Source organism: Saccopteryx bilineata, chromosome 5 (genome assembly GCF_036850765.1).
Source record: "Saccopteryx bilineata isolate mSacBil1 chromosome 5, mSacBil1_pri_phased_curated, whole genome shotgun sequence".
Classification (NCBI taxonomy): domain Eukaryota; kingdom Metazoa; phylum Chordata; class Mammalia; order Chiroptera; family Emballonuridae; genus Saccopteryx; species Saccopteryx bilineata.
The window spans coordinates 196,164,266-196,187,650 of NC_089494.1; the positions used below are offsets into that span (position 1 = coordinate 196,164,266).

General features: G+C 41.4%; 1 protein-coding gene across 2 annotated transcripts in view; it reads right to left on the reverse strand.

Moving 5' to 3' along the window:
* The window catches only part of AFF1 (ALF transcription elongation factor 1), a 208,351-nt gene that overhangs the window by 176,385 nt on the left and 8,581 nt on the right, over positions 1-23,385 (reverse strand). For both annotated transcript variants that reach the window (XM_066279736.1, XM_066279735.1), the window contains exon 2: positions 20,272-20,345. In XM_066279736.1, the coding sequence (XP_066135833.1) occupies positions 20,272-20,309 (38 nt within the window). In that variant the 5' untranslated portion in view covers positions 20,310-20,345. The remainder of the gene's footprint in view (positions 1-20,271; positions 20,346-23,385) is intronic.

The window sequence follows — 23,385 nt, forward strand, 5'->3', positions numbered from 1 at the left end:
ACTAACTCTGCTGTAGCCCCCCCCCCCAGTCAAAGCATATATGAGATAGCAATCGATGAACAACTAAGATGCTGCAACAAGAAACTAATGCTTCTCATCTCTCTCCCTTCCTGGCTGTCCCTATCTGTCCCTCTGTCTCTGTAACACACACACACACACACACACACACACACACAGCCCCTTCACTCTCTTTTTATTCACAATTCAGCAAGCATTTATAAAACTGTAGATGATTTTGGTGCCATTCTCTCTGCTCCTCCTGTTCTTTCTTTCCCCTTCTGATATACCGATTACCTCCACCCAGTACTAACCCCCACACAGACTTAAGAAGAGTACCACCTATCCAGTCTTCCCACGTCCTACACAAAGTTATCCACAAAAGGTACCCTGGAGACACTCCTATGGGCAGGCTTTATTTCCTGAGTTGCCCTCATGATTTATATAGCAGTTTCTCCCCCTCTTCTGTCTCCAGCAGTGATCCCAGAACAGGATGTTGCTCATAAATCTTTTCCCTCACCTTACTACCACCCACCAACCAGCTTATTTTTACAAGACTTGCCATTTCCCATACATCCCTAGTGTAAGCCCCTATGTAAGGTCACAAAAGTGTTGTGCCTGAGGTCTTTGCCCATCAAAACAATAAGACACAGTCCAAATGTCATACTTCTGCCATTCTAAGTACAGAAAATTCTACAATGGGCTCTGAACAAATGCTGATGTATTAAAAAAAAAAAATCCTAAATCCAAAGGGATAAAAACCAGGAAAATCACTAAGAGGCTGTAACAGTTTGTTGATGGTAGAAGTCAATTCTCATTTATCTTTAAATTATTTAATTAACTTATCAATACATTAAATATCAGAGTATCTGAAGTCCAGGTACAGTGCCAGCCTTTAGAGACACAAAGGTGGCAGGTCCTAATCAGCTGTCCAATGACAGACCCTTGTGAGGAACATACACACATAAAAGTAACTTAAGAAAATAAGTGTCATAATAAAAGATCGCATCTTGGAGAGACCAGAGACCACCACTGCTTGAGGGTGAGTCACGGAAGAGGTAACTGAACCAGTAACAGGACAGCATGTGAAGCTCTGACCCACTCCTTCCGTGCTCCAGCCAAGACAGCACCCTCCTGGTCTCCCCCCCCCCCCCTTCTTTGGCAGCTCCTTCTCCGTGTCCTTGAGCTTTTTTGCTACTTCAGTGACCTAGCATTCTCATCTTCTCACTCTCCTAGGGAAACACAGTGCACAACTGTTACTCAGTTTCTACTGAATAAATGTGTATCTTAAGCCCAGACCTTCCCCAATGAGCTCTATTCTTAAGTAACCAATTGCCCACTTGGCATCCCCACTTGTAAGGATTTTCAGAGGGACCACAAACCGAAACTCTTCCCCAAAGTCCCTGTACCGCCTTTAAGCTTCCCTATCTTGACAACAGCATCTCCCAGTCACAAAGCCAAATGATGAAGAATTGTAAACGACCGTTCTCTTTTATACATTCTTTACATCCAACCTACCTATGAAATTTCACTATTTCCCCAAAATTATCTAGAAGCCATTTGGCTCTTTACAGCTCTCCCACAGACTACTTAATAGCTTCGCACTGGCTTCTCTCCACTTCTGCCCACTATACTCCATTCTCCATTTGACAGACGACCTTCTAAATTCATGTTAACCATTACCCTACTTAAAATTCTTTGATGGCTTCCCATTCCCTTAAATACAAAATTAAATTTCTTAGCATGGCCCATCATGTCATCTGGCTGGTGCTCCATGCTCCAGAGCTATAATGATCAGTTCTTCAAAAAGGCCCTATGTTTGTGTTTTTTAACCCAAATCTTCACAAGTATGTTTCCTTTACCCAGAATACATTTTTCTCCTCCCTATTCCACTACCTAACTTTTTCAATTGATTAAGGGGGGGGGGGAGGGGAGAGAAGCATCAACTTGTAGTTCCACTTAGTTGTGCCATTGATTGCTTCCCCATTTGTGCCCTAACTGGGGTTCAATCTGGCAACCTCAGGGATCAATCTGGCAACCCTGGGATCAAGCCAGCAACCCCAGAATCAAACTGACAACCTTGGCGCTCTGGGACAACACTCTATTCACTGCACTACCAGCCAGGGGTCAATCGATTAACCTTTAAACATATAATTTTCTGCCTAACCATCTCTTCCTCCAAGAAGTCTTCTCTGATTATTCCTCAACTCTGTATTTCAGTGGCCTTCCTATATTCTCCTGTAGAGCCCTACACTCCTCTGACAGGAGAAGTGGATGAATGAAGCAGAGATGGGAGGAAGGCATAGCATATGCCTCTGCATGGTACTTGAAAGATAAAAGCCTGAATATGCAATTGTCAAAACTTCTGTGCACCTGGCCTTCAGGGTTGGTGCTAGGAGTTGGCAGATGAAATCTGAAGACAACAGGCTGAGATCCAGGGGAGAAAGAGCCTGAACATCACACTAAGAGAATCCAACTCTAAATTATAGATAGGTAAGCCCTGGAAGTTTAAAGCAAAGGAACAGAATGAACAGGGAATCCTCCTAGCCTAATGACAGAAATTGTTACCTCAGACAGGTGGGGAGGGTTTAGCACTTCCACCTGGGACAGTATTTTAAAAATACCACACCTACTTCCTGAGTCCAAGGATGCCAAGTATGAGTTCTTTTGAAAAAAAAACAAAACAAAAAACCCAAAAAACAAAATTTTCTTCATACAAATAATCATCCTCAAATTTTTCAAATGGGGGTTTTACTGTATCCTATCTTCATAAAGGAAAGAACTCTTGCTTTAATGTGAAAAGGTCATCTCAATGGGTTGAGTTGGGGAGGGATACAAAGAATTGGGCAAATATAGACAAACACTGATGGAGAGGGTCAGGCTTGAGGAAGGGACGTCACATGCAAATACCTATGAGCTGAAATCAGCAGGCCTTACAGGGTCAACCAGCAGACTGGATTAACCAAATAACTGCTAAGGATTCAAAAATGCCCATTAGCCTTTTAATGATACCAAGTATAAATATTTCCTTTCTATGAGTTAAAATGGAGCACCTATCTTCAAGAGACAGGCAATTTCCTGCCTTGCTGGCTGCACTTTTTTCCCAGATATAGGCCTAGAATGCTACATGAACACAAATTTTTTTCTCTCTTTGGGCTATGCCCTTCACGCTTCCCCTTCTGCTCATGGGCCGGTGAGAGGAAAGGTTTAGCAAGTATGTGTGTAGGACCTGAACATTAACCCAAGCCTAACAGTCTGACTAAAACAGAAAATACCCACTGGGAGATGACACTGACAAATTAGCCTGAAAAGTGAAATACAGGGGATTTTTAAGCACTGTTGGCTATAAGGTATGCTGTACTTAAAAGCAATTTGTTTTGAAAAGGTCTTTGAAGACAAATAGCAGTAAATCACTGTTGACACAATTCTGAAGACTTTATATACAGACTCTAAAATGTAGTTTTTAACAGTTGAGTCCATGGTAATTGACTCAATAGTTACAGGATATCACAGAAACACTAAAGTAACCCTGTTAATAATAGAACAAGAACTCTGGGTTGTCTTTTCAAGAAAGGGCAAATAAATACCCATTAGAACCAAAATCCATCCTCCATCTCTCTAAGACAGTAACAATTACAACAGCAGCAAACTCAATCATTCCTTAATCGTTGGTTATTGGCAAAGCAAGATAATGCAGAAAGATTAAACAGGTCTCTGGTGTAAAAAAAAAAAAAGCTTACTATTTACACATATGTGTAAAGTAAACACTACTGAAGGAAATAGCACTAGAAGTTGTATTAGTCTAGATCTAATCAGATACCACACAATAATGTGAACAGATGTTTAATGTAAAAAGTATTAAACTGTGACAGAGAAATAAGTATAAAGACATGAAGAAAACTCTAGAGGGTACCACCTACCCTCAGAGAGGATACACAGGAAAGGACTAACTTTGGCCCCTCCCCAAAACCAAAGCTGAGATGCCACTAGCAAAGCCATGGTTGCAGCTCACTGGATGGCAGAGAAGTTCACTAGGACTAGTCCATGCTAGCTGGACAGCAGGGAACAATCCTCTCTGGTGCAAGCAAGCCAAGGTTGATGGCAGGTGCATAGAGGGAGCTGGGCACCCTGGTGTGTCAGCATGAGGCCTGGGATGAGCCAATGTCTGCACTGAGAGAAACAAAGCGATTCAGACTTTGGGGCACCTGGCCGGGGCAGAGCATCTCTGGACAGATAGACAGGCAGACAGACAGCAGACAGACACACATACACAGCACACTCATTTTGTACAGCAGAAGTAAGAAAAAGTAGCAACCACAACTAGGAGAATTTCCCTGACTCAAGCGATGTCCCTCCAGCACCCTCAGCTGACCCACCTGAACACCGCACTGCGCTCGCTACAAAGGACAAATGCCGAGAGTCCACTATAGCAGAGCAGGCACTGAGGGTGAATTTAGGAAAGAGGCGTTAGTTGAAATTTGGCAGAAGTAAAGGCAATGATGGGAATACCCAGAAGGACAAATGAATTTCTTGGGCGATTAGTTTTGAAAGATGAGTAAGATTTTGATAAGACTGGGTGAGGGAGGGGGGCTGGGAAAGAGAAAACTCATTCCAAATTGAGAGGATAGTTTTATTATTAAATCTGGAATCTTGGTCAAACCATTTAACTTTTTTTAAAAAGACTATTCATTTTAGAGAGGGGGGGAAGAGAGAGAGAGAGAGAGAGAGAGAGAAGGGAGAAGGAGCAGGAAGCATCAACTTCCATATGTGCCTTGGCCAGGCAAGCCCAGGGTTTCAAAATGGCGACCTGAGTTTTAGCTTGATTCTTATCCACTGCCCCACCACAGACAGGTCAGGCAATTTTTCTTTTTAAGTGAGAGGAGGGGAGATAAAGAGACATACTCCTGCATGCACCCTGACCAGATCCACCCGGCAACCCCCACCTGGGGCTGATGGTCAAATCTCCCGAGTTATCCTCAGTGCCTGAGACTGACACAGACCAACCGAGCTATCCTCAGCATCCAGGACCAATGCTTGAACCAACTGAACCACTGGCTAAGAGAGAGAGAAGCAGATGGTCACTTCTCTTGTGTGCCCTAACCAGGAATCAAACCTGGGAAGTCCCCATACCAGGCCAATGCTATATCTACTGAGCCACTGGCTAAGACCTATGTAATTTCTTATAACCTACCTACCTTCTATGACTGTGAGGTTAAAATGCAACAGTAGATGGTGAATAACACTTTGAAAAAAGTTTGAAGCATTAGATGAAAACAACATGACGGTAATACCTTTACAGAGTAGAGATGCAATACCCATGAGCTGAAATCAGCACTTCAAGTCCATTAACTAGGACGCAAGCTCGAGTGAGCTCCTACCAGACTGATCTATACAGTCCCTTCTCACCCCTACATCCTAGTAGGTACTTGCGACATCGAGGCTCTCTACAAAGTTTGCTAAATGAATAAGTAAATCTTGTATTATTAAGAGAATAGAGAAGATTCTCCACTTAAAATCAAACTAACCTGAAGGAAATACATGATTTCTTACTGACTGAAAAATAAAAGAGTAAAAAGTATCCCCTGGCTGAATGGCTCAGTTGGTTGAAGCATTGTTTTTGTTATTGTTGTTGTTGTTTTGTATTCCTCTGAAGCTGGAAACGGGCGAGACAGTCAGATAGACTCCCGCATGCGTCCAACCGGGATCCACCCGGCACGCCCACCAGGGGGCAACGCTCTGCCCCTCCAGGGTGTCACTCTGCCGCTACCAGAGCCACTCTAGTGCCTGGGGCACAGGCCAAGGAGCCATCCCCAGCGCCCAGGCCATCTTTGCTCCAATGGAGCCTTGGCTGCGGGAGGGGAAGAGAGAGACAGAGAGGAAGGAGGGGGGGGTGGAGAAGCAAATGGGCGCCTCTCCTATGTGCCCTGGCCGGGAATCGAACCCGGGTCCCCCGCACGCCAGGCCGACGCTCTACCGCTGAGCCAACCGGCCAGGGCCTGAAGCATTGTTATGAAGTACAACGGTTGCTGGTTCGATCCCCAGTCAGAGCACATAGAGGGACAGATCAATGTTCCTCTCTCTGTTTTCTGTCTCTCTCTCTACCCCCACCTCCCTCTCTCACTAAAATCAATAAATAAAAATAAGATAAAAAAAATAAAAGGGTAAAAAGAATAGCTACTTTCTCTACACATAATCAGGCACACGTATCTTGATGCATACCCTAAACTTAATGTAATATCATAGAAAAAAGAAAATAAGGATTTTATTGAGAAATGAATGCATAGTGTTATCCATCCAAACTCTTAATAATACAAATTCCATAATAACAAACAAAAATCAGTATAACCACGTGAGCCCAGAGTCAGGAGGAACATCTGATTAAACAGCTTGCAGACTGCCAGACCCTGTCACAGACCAGGCCTCGGAGCACAGGAGGGCCACCTGCCCAACACAGCCCAAACCTTTAAACCTCCTCAAGGCTTCAGGAACAGCACTGAGCTCAAGTCCTTCAGGCCCCAAACACTAAAATTATCAAGGGCAGGTCAACAGAAAGAGAAGAAAATACACCAGGGTAGAGCAAAGGTGAGTTTATAGTTGTTCTATGGAAAATACAATAATTAATAAATAACACAAGAATAAACTGTTTCACATACAGCTGTAAACCTACTTCTACCCCACCCTGTATTATATATATTTAAGCTCCGTGTGGGCACTCAGTTGGTTTTTTTTAAATTTTATTATCTCATGTAATTATTATTATTCTTATTTTCAGGTAAAGGAAGTGGAGTTTGAAAAGGTTAAGTAAATTGCCAGCATTACACAGTCCAGTGGGGCTAGAATTCATGCCCAGGTCTAACTGATTTCAAAGCCAACTCTCTTTCTTTAAATGTAGGCTGCCTCTCTGGGTGAAAAATTTAACGGCAGAGCTTCAGCCAGCCTGTAAGCACGGCTCTCCTCACCCAAGTCACTATTGTAGGTCGAGGACACAAGAGGACAGAATGGACAATAAAAATGATATTAAGAACTGTCCCAAGTATCCTCTCATCTCACTCAAAAAAAATTTTTTTTTGCCCTTGTTCTCAACTCTTTGCCCCTTCACAAGCTAAGAAACACATATTTTAGAATGTATTTTTCAAACAAGATATATATATATTCTCTGTTCTCTGTCCCATCTGAAAGTCAACACTTCCATTCTTTAAATTGAGGACGATTTCTTTCGTATCTCAGCCATCAAGTGCTCACTGGAAGAAAGTCTCTGCCGGATGCTGAAAGATCATCTAAAATGAGAACTGCTAAAACTTGTAACCGCCGAGGGCTTGATTTATTAACAGGGCCATCACCTGACATCTGTGCCGTGCTCCGCAGACGCACAGAGCTCGCGGAGAGCGCCCATCATCTCACCGCAGAGGGGAAAACAGCTGACAGGGCCATCCTGAGGAGATTCTCGTTTATCTCAGAGAGGGCACCACCCTCCCTCAATTTTTAAATCAAGTACACATGTTCCTCCCATCAGCTCTTAGTCATCCCACCTCCTCCCCCTCCCACCCTTTCTTGTTCTACTCTACCTTTCACACCCCAGTGCAGGCATCAGCTTCGTTCCTTCACTAGAAAACACGCACATTCCTCTGACTTCTGGAGCCATGCCGAAGCAGTCTCCCAGGAACAAGCTTCATCCTCTACTCCTTTAGGACATCTCAAAAGAACAGTCAACTCAAAGGATCTATGGCCCCAACCTCACCATTTCAAACCGGAACTCAGAAAGTACTTGACTGACCCAGGTTTCTGCCAAGACCATGTGGGACCCGGGGTAAGGACTCGGGGCCTGGTGCCAGAAGGTAGCTTGCATATCTGCCACTGATGAATCAGTTAGCTTTTCCTTGTTTTCATCTGGAAAAGACAGCCTGATAGGAAGCTAGACGGTGGCAATGAAATCATACTTATCAAAAAATCCTTGTTAGTACACAATCTGGTCGCTGTGTTCTTTCAATATCAGCTGCTGTCGGCATCTGCTCTCACCAAAGCTGTGTCAACCCAGCAGCGTCTCCCACATTCTCACCACGGGAATGGAAGGCTTTAACTACTCTCTTATCTGCCGCTGAAAACACCTCCACTGAAGGACAGCTTCTCTCCCCACCACCCGGGGCCAGGCTCCCCTCCATCTGTGACCTCTGCTCCCTGCTCAAGTCTCACAACTTGTTTGGAAGATACACTCAGAAACCGATCACCCAACATGTGGACAGTCAGTAAACACACTAAAACTCTTCCGTGCCCGGTGCCTTACTAGTTCCACTCGGGTTACAGAGGGCAGTTCCTGACCCCCCAGTTGTTTAAAATCTGGTGAGAACGTGGACAGAGCAACAAAGGAAACACGTGAAAAACCAGCGAGAGAAGTCTGCGGCCAGCTAGGGACCCAGGGAAGAGAGTTGACCGAAGGTGGCCTTTGGTGGCAGGGCTGAATTTAGAGAGCAGTTCCCAAGTCTTGGCTCCATAAAATGCTAGATTGTTATTAAAAATAGTGTTTTCACAATATTGCTCTCAACATAAACACTGAACATAAAGAGTTCACATACTGATTTTTGTTAATGGTTTCGATCATAGGCACAGCCCTGTACTAAACAAATAAAAGGAATACTAATTTTAAATGTAAACTTGCAAACAGCCTTTGGATTTCTTTTTAAAGTTTTAAGAATTTGCTTAAAAACTGACCTCTTTTCACACCAGAAACCAAAGGGAGTTTTTTCTCTTGACGTTGGTAAAAGAGGTCTAAGACCTCAGTCTTTCCAGAGAAACAGGGCTCAAAAAATTCTGCTCTGTTCCTCCTTACTGAAACAAAAACACAGCTGACCCAGCACTCTCCGGTGCTCAAGCGCTCAGTACACCACACCTGCGGGCCACCCCGGGCACAGCACGCGTATTCTGTAGTTGAGTGCAGGCAATCCCGGGGTAACAGGGGCCGCCTCCTGGTAACCATAACAAAGATCTTCTCCTGTAAGCAGTCCAAATTCACACGAAGAGCAGCCCCATGCTCACCACTAGTAGACCCTGTTTTCTTTTAATTAAAAAAAATCTAGAGGTCATCCCCCAGCTTTGTTTACAAGTAATGAGTCCAGCAGTCCCCATTTATCACCCCTGGAGATTCTTTTACACTTTGATGTGAAAAGAGTCGGGGCCCATTGTGATCTCAACGACTCCAACAGCAGCCCTTTCATTTGCAAACGAGAGCCCTGGCCGCCAGTAAGAACCAACTGTCAGAAAAACTTCATTGCCTTTCCTTCCAATAATTTATCAGAGATGGGGGAGAGAAGCTGGTTTAAGACAACTTCAGGCAAGGGTTCCCAGCACAACCCTAACGCATTCCCAATCTTCGTTGGCTCTTTTTGCCCTAACTGCTCCATTCCCAGATTTCAGTGATTGAGAAAGATGGCCTTTTCATGGAAAGTCATCCCATCCAAAAGAACTTTCTTTCTCTCTTCTTTAAGCATTCATAGAAAACACAAGTGGTCAAACATTACTTACTATTTGGGTGTCTGTCCCTTAGGGCAACTCTCCAGAGCAAGGAATATATCAGCACTCTGACTTGGTCATAACAGACCCAACCATCCCAAAAATTAGGCCACAAGACACTCAGATTCCCCTATCTTTACAGTCGCCCACCTTCAAAGGAATTGAATATTAAGGAAGTTTACAAGGAAAGATGACTTAAAGATTTCTTATGTATCAAAAATTGAGGTGGTAGTCAAAAAGAGGAAGGTACACAGCAGGAGTAGATTTTTTAAAGTAAATGTTAGAAATCAGAATATAACAGACTTTATAAAAAAACCCACACAGCTCACACATGCATTTTCACAAAGGGACATATTCTTGTAACCAGCAACCAGATCAAAACACGAACAACACCCGCACTGTTGGACTACTAAACTACTTTTAGCAAAAAGACTTATCTTGAATCTAACTAAGCTTTAAAGCTTGTACCCAGAGGCGGATTTAACGGTGGGGCACCAGGCACGCGCCCTGGGCCTCAGATTCTGAAGGGCCCCGCAAAACCCCAACTTTACACTTTTTTCTAATGACACCAAATTTGGTTTCATATGTGCAATTTTAACATTAATAGTATATAATATTTTTTTATTTATTTAAAAATATGGTTAACATGGATTTTTATTTTCCCTGTCTCTCTTTTTTTAAGGGGCCCAATATTTTCTTCTGCGCCCAGGGCCTCAAGTGACCTTAATCTGCCTCTAGTTGTGTACCCTTACTATGCTGGGTTCAGTGGTGTTTTTGTTGCAATGAGGAACAAAGCAGAATTTTCTGAGCCCTGTTCCTCTGGGAAATACCTTGGTGAGAACCACAGGGATTCTCAACCTCAGCGCTGCTGACATTTGGAGCCAGGAAATTCTTCGTGGTGGGCCATTCTGTGTGTTGTATGATGTTTAGCAGCAGCACTGATCCCCACCCACTAGATTATGGTAAACACTATCCAGACATTCTCAAAGCACCCCCCCAACTGTACAGGATAAAATTATTCCTAGTTGAACGCACTGATCAACAACCCCTCCCCCTCCCCCCCCGCCCTAGCTCTGACCAATCAGCAGAAACCATGACCCTAACAGCCTCAGTCACCATGATTAATGATTTCGCCGCTGGATAACCCATTCCCTGGAAGCCATTCAGGAGCCAGGTCTTTAAGCGTTAGCTCACCTGTCTCCAGGCATGGGCCACTTTCTAAAAATAAACCCTTACTTTCTTTGCTACACATACACACACACACACACTGCTGCTTGAGAACCACTGCTATATAAGAACAAATTAAACACATTAAGAGGAAGCAAACAGACAAATTCACAGAGTAAAACACATTCAAATCAGCTCTTACAACTAAGTAAACCTCCCTCGAAAAACAGGGTAAATGTTCTAGATTAAGACTCAAGAGACAAAACAATAAAATATATGCACTTTGGCTTGCTTGAACCAGGATTGAACAACTTTAACAGGTATTTAAAATAATCTGGGCCCTGGCCGGTTGGCTTAGTGGTAAAACGTCGGCCTGGCATGCAGAAGTCCCGGGTTCAATTCCCAGCCAGGGCACACAGGAGAAGCGCCCATCTGCTTCTCCACCCCTCCCCATCTCCTTCCTCTCTGTCTCTCTCTTCCCCTCCTACAGCCAAGGCTCCACTGGAGCAAAGTTTGCCCGGGCGCTGAGGATGGCTCTGTGGCCTCTGCCTCAGGCGCTAGAACGGCTCTGGTTGTAGCAGAGCGACACCCCAAGATGGGCAGAGCATCGCCCCCTGGTGGGCATGCCGGGTGGATCCCAGTCGGGTGCATGTGGGAGTCTGACTGCCTCCCCGTTTCCAACGTCAGAAAAATACAAAAAAAATAAATAAAATAAAATAATCTGGATAGTTTGGATATGGGCTAGTTTTTAGATGAATGCAAAATGTTTATCATATTAGGTATGAGACTGGTGTGCAATTATGTAGGAACATATCCATATGTATTTTAGAGATGCTCACAGAGTATGCAGAAGTAAAAAAATAGATGTCTGGGATTTGCTTTAAACTATTTCAGCAAAGGAAAATAAGAAAAAGAACAGACTTTTTAAAGTGTGGCAAAATACCAAGAAATGTTAAATCAGGGGAGAGGGTATTTCAAAGTTAATAAAGTATGCTATGTACTTCTACTAAAGTCTTTCTATGATTAAAAAAAATTCTTTTAGCTCTTGCCAGTTGGCTCAGTGGTAGAGCGGCATGTGGATGTTCTGGGTTCAATTCCCGGCTAGGACACACAGGAGAAGTGCCCATCTGCTTCTCCACCCTTCTCCCTTTCCTTTCTCTCTATCTCTCTCTTCCCCTCCCACAGCCAAGGTTCCGCTGGAGCAAAGCTGGCCTGGGCGCTGAGGATGGCTCCATGGCCTCCACCTCAGGCACTTGAATGGCTCCAGTTGAAACAGAGCAACCGCCCAGATGGGCAAAGCATCACCCCCTAGTGGGCTAGCAGAATGGATCCAGTAGGGCACGTGAGGGAGTCTGTCTCTCTGCCTTCCTGCTTCTCATTTCAGAAAAATACACATACACACACACACACACACACACACACACACTTCTTTTAAAGTAAAGATGAGAAAAGGAGAAAGAGAACAGGTAAGAACTATGATTAATCTATATGAAATTATCAGGGCCAAATTAATTAATTCTATATTGTTGCTACAATGCCTAAGCTATCCCTCTTTTTCTCTCTCTCCCTTTAGACTCACTCTTCTAAACAAATCATGGACCACCTCATGCTTTCAATAGATTTAATAAGAACTGTTCACTTTACTGTATGTATTAACATCTTACCTATGTAAGCAAATACAATCCAACATCTACTGTTTTAAAATCAATTTAAAGCAATAAAAAAGTGGCACTTGGCATTGCACGTTATAAAGAAGGCACCATCTGAGGAAGGCATCAGAATCCGTTGGTCGAAAGCAGAAGTGAAACTGCACGATGCCTGACAGGCTAAATGTTATTTAGTATAGTAATTAAAATTTTTCCTGACCAAAGCAAACTAGTTGCCCCAGAATTTCCTACAATCTGCTTGACACATTGGCTAACTCTCCAGGCTTCTGCTTCCTCCTTTACAGTGAGACCAATTACTACCTAATCTGACCACTGAACAGGATTACCGTAAAATACAGAAAACAAAACTCAGATTCTGACATAATGTCCTCCATGCTTTCGAAAAACAGGAGAAACTGAAACTGAAATTCTCTTCTAACTCTGTCCTACAGACTCCAAATGAGGCTAACTGCTACAGTGTCAGAAGAAAACGATTTATAATTGAAGCTCTCCAAAAAGAAAAGTTTTTCCCCAAATTGGAATAGTACAAAATTAGTACCCCTACAAAGACGGTCTAATCTTAAACAATTCAGCTCACTGTCCTTCTGATGCATTACTATGGACCAAAGTGTCACCTCGCCTGACCAGTGGTAGCACAGTGGATAGAGTGTTGATGTGGAATGCTGAGGTCGCCGGTTCAAGGCCCCCGGCTTGCCTGGTCAAGGCACATATGGGAGTTGATGCTTCCTGCTCCTCCCCACTTCTCTTTCTCTCTCTCTCTCTCAAAAAAGAAAAACAAAAAAAACACGAATAAATAAAATGTACAAAAAACATCTTTAAAAAAAATGTAACCTAACAGGACAAAATGCCAACTGCCTAGAGTAGTATCCATTTTATCAAAAGTGCTATGTAAATATTAATTCATTCTCTTCCAACTCCCAGCATTAGTAGAGATTTCAAGGCTGAAGGCAAAGAGAAAAACCATATGCAAATAATCTGAAACCAACTCATGGGTGCACAGACCTGTGAATTTCGAATAATCTAAAGATGACTCTAAACATAAATCTACCTTACAAGAAAAACATTCCACTCCTAAAAATAAATGAAAACATACGTGAATGAATGAAAACATTATCCATAACAACCAAAAAGTGGATATAACCCAAATGTCCATCAATTGGTAAACAGTAAATAAAACATTGAAATATCCATACAATGGAATACTATTTGGCAATAAAAAGGAATGCAATAGTGACATATGCTACAATTTTGAAAATCATATGGTAAATGAAAGAAGCCAGTCAAAAACAATCACATATTACTATATATGACTGCATTACTATGAAATGCAGGAAACAGGCAGTTGCATCCATTTGGGGTGCAATACTGAAATTGGATTGTAGAGGCGGTTGCACAACTCAGCAAATTTACTAACAATTGTTTAAGTTTATACTTAAAATGGCACATAAATTATATCCAATAGTGTGTTTAAAAAAAAAAAAAGACTACGTTACTTGTAGAAAAGACAATACCATGCAGCAGTGTCTTCTTACACTTTGTGATTTAAGACAACCCCATAGCCAATAATAAACGTAAAACAGAACACAATAAAACGCGTAAGTGTATCCACATGCCCTGCAAATGAACACACTGGGCGACTTGTTTTTAAAGATCTGTTACCTCTAATGTTCTGCTTTCTGTAAAGGCTACTCCGGGAGTTGCTCACTAAGGAATCTCTTATATCCAGAGTTGCCTTTAAACAAAGACTTTCTCCTCCAAGTAGAATTAAGGAAGTTACTAACTCCCCTGAAACCCACCATCATCACCGGAGCAGTGTATTTCAATAATTTATGGAGGATTTATGATGTACCAGGCCCAGCGATAAGCACTTTACATGCATTATTCTCTTTATTCTCATTTTAATGAGGCTTTAAAAGTTGAGCAATTTGGCCAAGCAGCCACCGTGACAGATGCCTGACTCGAGTCCCACACTCCATCTCCCTACGTCACACAACTGATCAAGCGGATCTTACCGGTGGAATCACACATTTCTACAGTTCAGGCTAAATTTCCCCAAATTTAACTATTTCTTTGGGAAGTACCTAATTCTGAAGATGATTTCCTCAGGTCTGGAATAAGTCTAAAATCAAACTCTTCTAAACCCATCAAACTGAGTGACTTAAAACTATATATGATAATGACATACTTAAGAGTTATAAACATTTTCTAAAATAAAGGGAAACAATGAGTTCTGTATACAAAACATTATTGCACTTGTAAATCAGGCCTAAAACGACTTTCTTGGAAAATACAGGAAACCTCCCTATTTCCTGTTCACAACTCCAGGTGTGGATTATTTACAATGCCCAGGCCAGTCGTGGTTTCAGGAAAACATGGCCTCCAGCCATTAATCCCTCTAGTAAGCATCTGGAAGTTAGGTCCCCGCCTTATCCCCACACAGAGAAAAATCTGTCCATATAATAGGTGCTAATCAGTTTAACACCTTGTAGCTTCCTCACTAATTGAGGATTCTTCTCAATTAGTTAGAGTTACACATTATTTCAGACTCCTCTGGGAAGAAGAGCTACCGGGACTACCTAGAATAATATGAACAATAATATTTTGTTCACAAAATTCAATTCCTCAAATGTCCCCAAACACTGAGAAAGCGTATCAGAACATCTCCTAAAATGTTTATAAGTACTCACCCTCGTACACTGTTGGTGGGAATACAGATCGGTGCAGCCAATGTGGAAAACTGTATGGAGTTACCGCAAAAATTAAAAATGGAACTGCCTTATGACCCAGCAATTTCACTTCTGGGAATACATCCAACGAAACCCAAAACACTAATTCAAAAGAATATATGCACCCCTATGTTCACTGTGGCAGTATTTACAACATCTAAGATTTGGAAGCAGCCCAAGGGTCCATCAGTAGACGAGTGGATAAAAAAAGTTGTGGTACATTGACACAACGGAATACTACACTGCCATAAAACAGAAGGAAGAATTGCCTTGAGACAGTATGGACAGACCTGGAGAGAATTATGCTGAGTAAAAGAAGCCAGGCAGCAAAAGGCAAGTGATTTCACTCATATGTGGAATCTAATGAAAAAAATAAACTTCCGAAACAGAAACAGGTTGACAGAGAACAGACTGAGATCTGCCAGAGTGGAGACAGGTTTGGGGCTGGTGGAAAAAACAAGTACCCATCCTTAATCGCAGAAAACAGTAAAATTATGTCCCAAAAAGCTGGTGACAAGGCCTGAAATAAAATTTCTTTCATTCTTCTGTTTTATCATAAACATAAGCATGCTTTTCCCCAATCATCAGGTAAAATTTTTCCCAGAAAGCAGGTTCTTTCTATCAACAAAGAAAAAGAAAAGCAATTTAAAACTCCAGGAAATCTTTCAGTTTGGGGCTTGGAGGAGGCCTAGGTGCAGCTTTCTTCAGCCGTCCTGAATCCAGGCTCATTCGACACCAGCGGCCGCCGCCACGCCACAGAAGCTTAACCCCAGTGAGATCAAAGTCGAATAACTGAGGTCCAGCAATGGAAAGTCTGTGCTATGGCTGCTCTGGCCCCCAAAAGGCAGAACGACGAAAAAAGCCTTAAGCACAGTGGAAGTATTACTTTTTAAAGTTTTTATTGATTGATTTTAGAGAGAGACAGAGAGAGGAACATCAATCTGTTTCTGTATGTGCCCCAACCAGGGATCGAACCAGCAACCTCTGCTCCACGAGAGGACACACTAAACTAACCAACCAAGCTATCCAGACAAGGTTGGAAATATCACTTTTTGGTGAGATGATGTCACCATTGTCAGACAGATGTGGCACCCACCTTGAGCTCGAGAACTCTGGAATCATTACAGAGATTCTGGGGGCCACCTAGTCTGCTGACTGCAATGTTAATGGCCTTTACCAACATGACATCAACAGCTGTCGAGTGGGATGCCCGGCTAGCTAAGAACTACAAAGGAACAAATTTCAATTAAAGATCACTTGACAACAACAAAAACTCCAGGAAAAATAAAAGCCCCTTTCAAAGATGAAGCAATCTGAAATGCAGCGTGAATTTGAACAATTTACTCAGCAAAAGATAAGAGTTCCTTGGCCTAGATCAATATGAACCTGCTCTTTGAAGTGATACTGTACTTGGATTGATGTTGAACCTACAGAGGAAGAATGAAGCCCTAAACATTATTTGGCTTCCTGTTCAAAATAATGTAAATAACACGGATTGTTTTTTCAACTGCAGCCAGGCCAATTGAAACTAAAAGCAGAGCTGATGGCTGAAGAGTAGAAGAGAGAAGTGGAAGAGAAAGAGTAGGGAGAATCGCATTATTATATCAGACTATGGGAAGTTTATGGAAAAATAAAATTAAAAGTATTCAATATTGATTATATAACATAACTAATATAGTACATTAATATAAAATACATTGTTATATTTTTAAATGTTAAACATATTTAAATTTATGAAATAGAAAAAAAATAACAATCAAAACTGAATAGAAAACCTAAAAGAGTACATATACTATATGAGAATATTTAAATAAAATTCAAAAACAAGCAAAACAAATCCAATGGCTTTAAAAGTCAGAACAGTGCCAGCCATTGAGGGGGGGCAGCAGCTGGAAAGGGACAGGCAGGGGCTTCTGGGAGCTGGTGGTGCCACCTGGTCGGGTATACAAGTGTGTTCACTTTGTGAACATGCATTGAACTGGACTAACAATGTCTGCGCTTTTCAGTTTGTCATACTCCGCCCCCCCCCAAAAAAAAGACCCCAATTTTTAGAAAGAACAAAAAGAAAAGAGAAGAAAAGGAAGGTGGGGAGGATATAAGTGAGCTCAGATAGAACAGTGTCTAATGCTGATAAATCAGGAAATCACAGAATAAGCCTATTTATAAGAACTAAAACAAATATTGTCTTTACACAATGCATTCATATTCTGTTGGTAATAACGACTTCTGATAGCCCTGAGCAAAGTAAAGGTTCACCATCAGACTTCTATTTAGTTTGAGTGATTAGAGCTGTACACTCAATACACATCTGTTTCCTTTAAAATATGTGCTGGTCCTGGACCAGTGCCACATAAATTTGATGCTTTCTTCTGGACTACTAAAAGATTAAAGCCTATCATGATTAAGCATTCAAACAAGTGAGCTGTTGGTACATATTAAAAACAGAGCTCTATTTAAGATTCCTTCTAGCTTATCACTTGTACTGGGTATTAAAATTAAAAGCAGCACTTCAGGGAGAGGAGGAACTAGAAAGACAAATGTAACAAATAATAAAAACAGTTCTATAACTGTTAGAATGTTACTACAAAGGGCAGTCACCCATCCTAATTTAATTAGCAACAAGAGGAGAGGTAAATAATAGAACACAAAATATATTTTTAGCCTTGCCACTGATAATACTGTTTTAATAGATTCTTCTACCAAAAATTATACTGGATAAAATGTCAACTTCTAGAAATTTCTGAAAAGTCAGATCTCTACAAAAATCTTACAAGTGAAATTTAAAATTTCTTCATCCCCTTTAATTTTCACCAATCTGATTTTTAGATTCTTCTGTAGAAAGGCCCAATTTTAATATTCTATAAGATGCAACACTCCCTAATTGATGATTTCAAAAGGGCTCCAATCAAAATGTCAACAATAATTTTTTCTAGAAAATAACTAAGGACTTCACAGCACAGTGAAAATGTAATCAAATATGAATATCTAAGAAAATCCTAAAAATGAAAAGTAATGACAAAAATATCTGCCTGAATATCCGAACCTATAAAAATACAACGAAACAGTATGGCACCTAGCATGGCACCACTGCCAGAAGAAACATTCAGTGGAGCAGTCTAACAGTTAAGACTCAAGAATGTGATGGAATTTAGACACTCAGAGAAGATAGATGATTTAATAAATTATGTTAAAGCAACTAGCTAGCTTTTTGCTTTAAAGAAAAGAAATGCCTCCACAAAATCCCCTGAACTTTTTAATTTTTTTATTAATATGAAAATTTATAGCACATACTTTACATTAAAATTAATTACAGGTTAAAAAAATTAATTACAGGTAGATCAAAATACTACAAAGTCAAAGGCAAGTTAAGAGAGTTAAGCAGCAGCCTGACCAAGCGGTGGCGCAGTGGATGGAGCATTGGACTGGGATGTGGAGGACCCAGGTTCGAGACCCCAAGGTCGCCAGCTTGAGCGCGGGCTCATCTGGTTTGAGCAAAGCTCACCAGCTTAGGCCCAAGATCACTGGTTTGAGCAAGGGATCACTCAGTCTGCTGTAGCCCTCCGGTCAAGGCACATATGAGAAAGCAATCAATGAACTAAAGTGCCACAATAAAAAATTGATGCTTCTCATCTCTCTCCCTTCCTGTCTGTCTTGTCTCTATCTGTCCCTCTCTCTGACTCTCTCTCTGTCAAAAAAAGAAAAAGAGAGAGAGAGTGCTAAGCAGCTACCTAAATGTGTGAATCCAGCTGTGTGGGAATTGTAGTGAACTAGAAAACATCCGTGCTTTCCCAAATCTCTTTCATATATACCAAATCTCTCTGGGGCTAGCTGACACAGCCGATGTCTGCAGGAGGAAATCAGGTGGAAGTTCTGGCTGACCTGTAAGTTGAGGGGAAATTGACATCTTAGCACACCTGAGAAGTATTAATGGCATACCACTTGGGAAGTTCTGAACTAGAAAGCTCATGCCTTGTTTAAAAGAGCTCTTCAATTCTGAGTGTTTCTACATGGCAACACACAACCAATGTTGTTAAACCTGAAAATTTTCAAAAGAAGACTGAAGTATAGATTGTTATGTAAAACACATGGGCAGATATACCTTTTTAGAACATTGTAAGGGGATAAACAAAGCCCATCTGTCAGCCAGATCTATCCCATAGGCCACCAGCTTACAAATTCTGATTTAAATGAAATAAAAAGAAAAAAAAAGAAAGAAACCACTCAAGCACCCCAGAGAACACATGACATTATTTTCATAATCTTAAAGTAGGAAAGACCTAAGTACAATCAAAACCAGAATGCATGAAGGACAAGATATTTAACTACATAAAAATGTAAAACTTATGTGTAGCTCAACATTATGAAAAGGCCTAAAGACAGATGACAACAGTCTCCTCCCAGACTCTAGAAGAATGTGAACTGTTGCAGTCCGAGTCACATTCCTCCTTCTGTGGGGGAGGAGTGTACCATGTTTAACCACACTACCAGAACCACCCAAAATAGAGAAAGAGTTTCTTAAATGAACAGAAAGGGGAGAAAGCAGAAAACCACCAGGGTGTACAAAGCACCTTCATCTATTAATAAATACTAAGTTTGAATCTATATGTCTCATACTTTGATATGCTTTTTAATATTTAACAGTATAAAAAAGCTGATCAGTAATATTAAGAATTCTTCCTGGTTATCAAATGAATTATTCTGTCCTCAACCAGATGAGCCCGTGCTCAAGCTAGCAACCTTGAGGTTTTGAACCTGGGTCCTCCGTGTCCCAGTCCGATACTTTATCCACTGCACCACCACCTGGTCTCAAATGAATTATTCTAAAGAGCTGCTTCGGAATATGAATCTGCACCCCTGAACCAACACTGGTCACGTAGTATGTGCAAGAGTTGGAGGGAGAAATGTGAAAATCAGAAAATGTAACGATGATAAAATTTCCTCCTTCGAGGCTCTCATGAGAAGGTGGATTTCATCACGATATTTGTTTCAGCACATGCTAAATGTGCACGTTTTTCCAAATCAGTCTAATATGGACCAATATCTTGAACACTGAATTAGGATGCTGATCTAATATAACATCCACGTGCTAAAGAAATGAGTTGAGTCTCAGAAAGTAGATTTAAAGAAAGTATGTAAAAAGAAGCAAGTCTATTATTTCAAAAATAGATTATAAAATTAAATATCATCTTTGAATCACAGATTTCAGTTACCTGTTGCCGCTGCTGTTGACTCTTTCAGTAAACGCCATAGTTGCCAGTCAGTGGAAAGTGACAAGTCTATTCATCTGAAAGAGAAAGCCCTTGTCACTATAAGTCCGTAAGTAAACTCATAGACATGTCTGATTTGTAAGAAATCTTACTGAAGACAGAATTCAAAGTTCTTATTTGTATTAGAGAAGGGTACTTTACCAACTCTCAAGCTGCATGACTGAACTGGCTAGCATATATCAAAGGCAAAATGCACTTTTTAAAATTTTGAGGCTGCTACTTAGTCATTTCAGCAAGAAAAAAATGTGCACAAGTTTATCAGGAGAAGGAAGAAAGGAAATAATATTCCCCCAATACCGACTATGTGCCAGCATTATGTTAAACACTTTTTTAAATGACCTCTGGTGTAACATTACAATAAACTTGCAAGACGGATAGATACTAATGCCCCAACTTTATAGATAAGAAAACTAAAACTCAGTTTTAAGTAATTTGCCTGAGCTAACAGGGCAAGAGAAAGGAAATCAACATTGATCTTTATATAAGAATTCAACACTTCATAAAATAAAAAAGTGCACCCCAGTAAAATTCAATCTTAAGATCTTACTTCCACTAATAAAAGGTAGGTAATTAATCCCCAAGGCAATTCTTGAGCATTCTCTCATAACAGTACTAGATTTTTTGTTATTGTTATCCAACCTGGGCAGATAGCCTTCCTACTATCTTGTGCATCTCTGGAAACAACCTCTCTCTCTCTCTGTCTCTGGTTAACACATTCAACAGCTGTTTCCTTTTCCCTTTCTTGTATATTTGTAAATTTACTGCACTTATCCTAACTTGCTTTAAATAGTTTCTATTTTTTTTTTTCAAACATCCTCAAGGCAAAGGTATGTCACTAAATTATCCTAGTACAGCTTTAACAAAGGATATATAGTAATACAAATGGAAACTCGACATTAAACTTGTAACAATTTCAGCTGTCTGCTATGTTTAAGAGGCTAACTATTACACTTTTGGTTGAAGTTGAAAACTGAATCGAGTCCTTCAGCTCCACTCTGACTCCCCAGATAAGGTCTTTTATCTCATCCTCCATGGTGACTTGAAGACTACAATGTTTCCATATGAATAGATATCATTTGTTACTCCTCTCTCCTTCAAAAGAATGAAACATGGATGCTACAAATATTCTAATTAAACTTACACTCCTAGAGCTCTAAGCTTTTCAGGGTCAAACACACTTTGGAGTTGGTCACTCCTCCAACCAGCTACAGCGGCCCTAGGCAATTTTTTTTAAATTCTCTAACTCAAATCACAACCTCCCCCCAACACACACACACACACACACACACACACATACACTCTCACTCTCTCTCTCTCTCTCTCTCCCTCTTTCCCTCTCTCAAACTCTATTTCTTTCTCCCTCCCTCTTTTTCTATCCTCCCTTTCCTCCTCCCTTCCCCCTAGTTTTCTCTCTTTCCCAGTTAACTTTTTTCCCTCCCCCTTGCTTTTGCTGCTCTCTCATTTTCTCTTGGCATGCCAGGCTGACACATAATAAGTGATCAGTAAAACGGATATCCATTTTGGCATTAATCTTCCTAGGTAAAGGCGTCTGAAGAGTCTGTGACGGCAGCCCCCGCGCCAACCCTGCTGCTGTGCAGCCCTCGGCATTCACCCCCAGGGCCAGCTGGAGGAGAGGGAGCAGTCTGGGCTGTTGAGGGATGCCAAAGAGTGGTCCCCAGTTCCCTGTTGGTTGGTTTACTCACCGAATCAACAATTATTTCCTGAGCACCTACTTGAAGCCGGGTACTGAGAACAAGAGAGTGAAGAAAAAAGACTCTTGCCATCATCTGAATTTACAAGTACAGGAAGTAAAAACCAAACACAGTATATAGATGTTAAATATTAAAAGGTACTATAGAGAAAAACAAAGAAAAAGCATAGCATGCCAGAGATGAAATGAGGTAAGCCCTTGCAACTTTACATAGGGTGGTCAGAGACTAACTTTTGAGCAAAGACTCAGGAGTGAGGAGCAAGCCATGATCTATAGTAAAAACCGGTCCTAGAAGTCTAGTGATAATGGTGTGTTGAGGTATAATTGTCGTCAATTATAACAAACACACCACTTTGGTGGAAGACGCTGATTATGGGGGAAGCTGTGTATGTATGTGTAGGGGCAGGAAGATCTTTAGGAAATCTCTGTGCGTTCAGCTCAAATTTGCTATGAACCTAAAAGTGCTCCCCCAAATCTTTTTATTTTTATTTTAAATGTCCCTAGAGACTGTCAAATCTAAGACTGGCTGAAGGATTCAGCCAAAACCCTGGGTGCCATCACTGGCTTGTTGGGTGGCGGGTGGAGTACAACATGAAAGAGACATACTCTCGGAGGGACCTGGCCCCTGGGCACAGTGAGGGACCTGTCTGCGCAACTCAAGTTCACAACTTTGCTGGCACAAAGAGGCTGGATCACCAGATTACTGATTCTGTTATGTTTCACAGAAAACCCAATTCAGCCGATGAAAGGCTGCTTAGGTGCTGATGTGGGAATTCACACAGCTTCATGGGTCAGCCAGGCAACTCAGATACAAGGTCAGGTTAGAATGGAGGTCTACTGTGGTCAGGAGAGAGGGTGAAAAGGGGAGGGGCAGAAAGAGGGAAAGGAGAGAGTGGAAGAGGTAGAAAGAGAGAGGAAGAGGTAGAAGAACAGAGAAAGAGGTAGAAGGAGAGAGAGAGAGAGAGAAACATCAATTTGTTGTTCCACTTATTCATGCATTCATTGGCTGATTCCTGTATGTGCCCTGACAAGGGATTGAACCTGCAACCTGGGCATATGGGGACGCTGCTCTAATCTGGCCAGGGCTCAACATGGCTCCATATAAAAACAGGCTACTGCTGTATAGCAGAAGGAGACTAGGTGAAAAGAGTGAACTGCGTAATCTGATAAAAAATGTTCAGTATACTAACACATCACAGGCGTTCAATACATAGAAGCTCTTGTTATTTTTTTTAATTTATTTTATTTAATTTATTCATTTTTAGAGAGGAGAGAGAGAGGGAGAGAGAGAGAGAGAGAGGGAGAGAGAGAGAGAGAGGAGAAAGAGACAGAGACAGAGAAAGAGA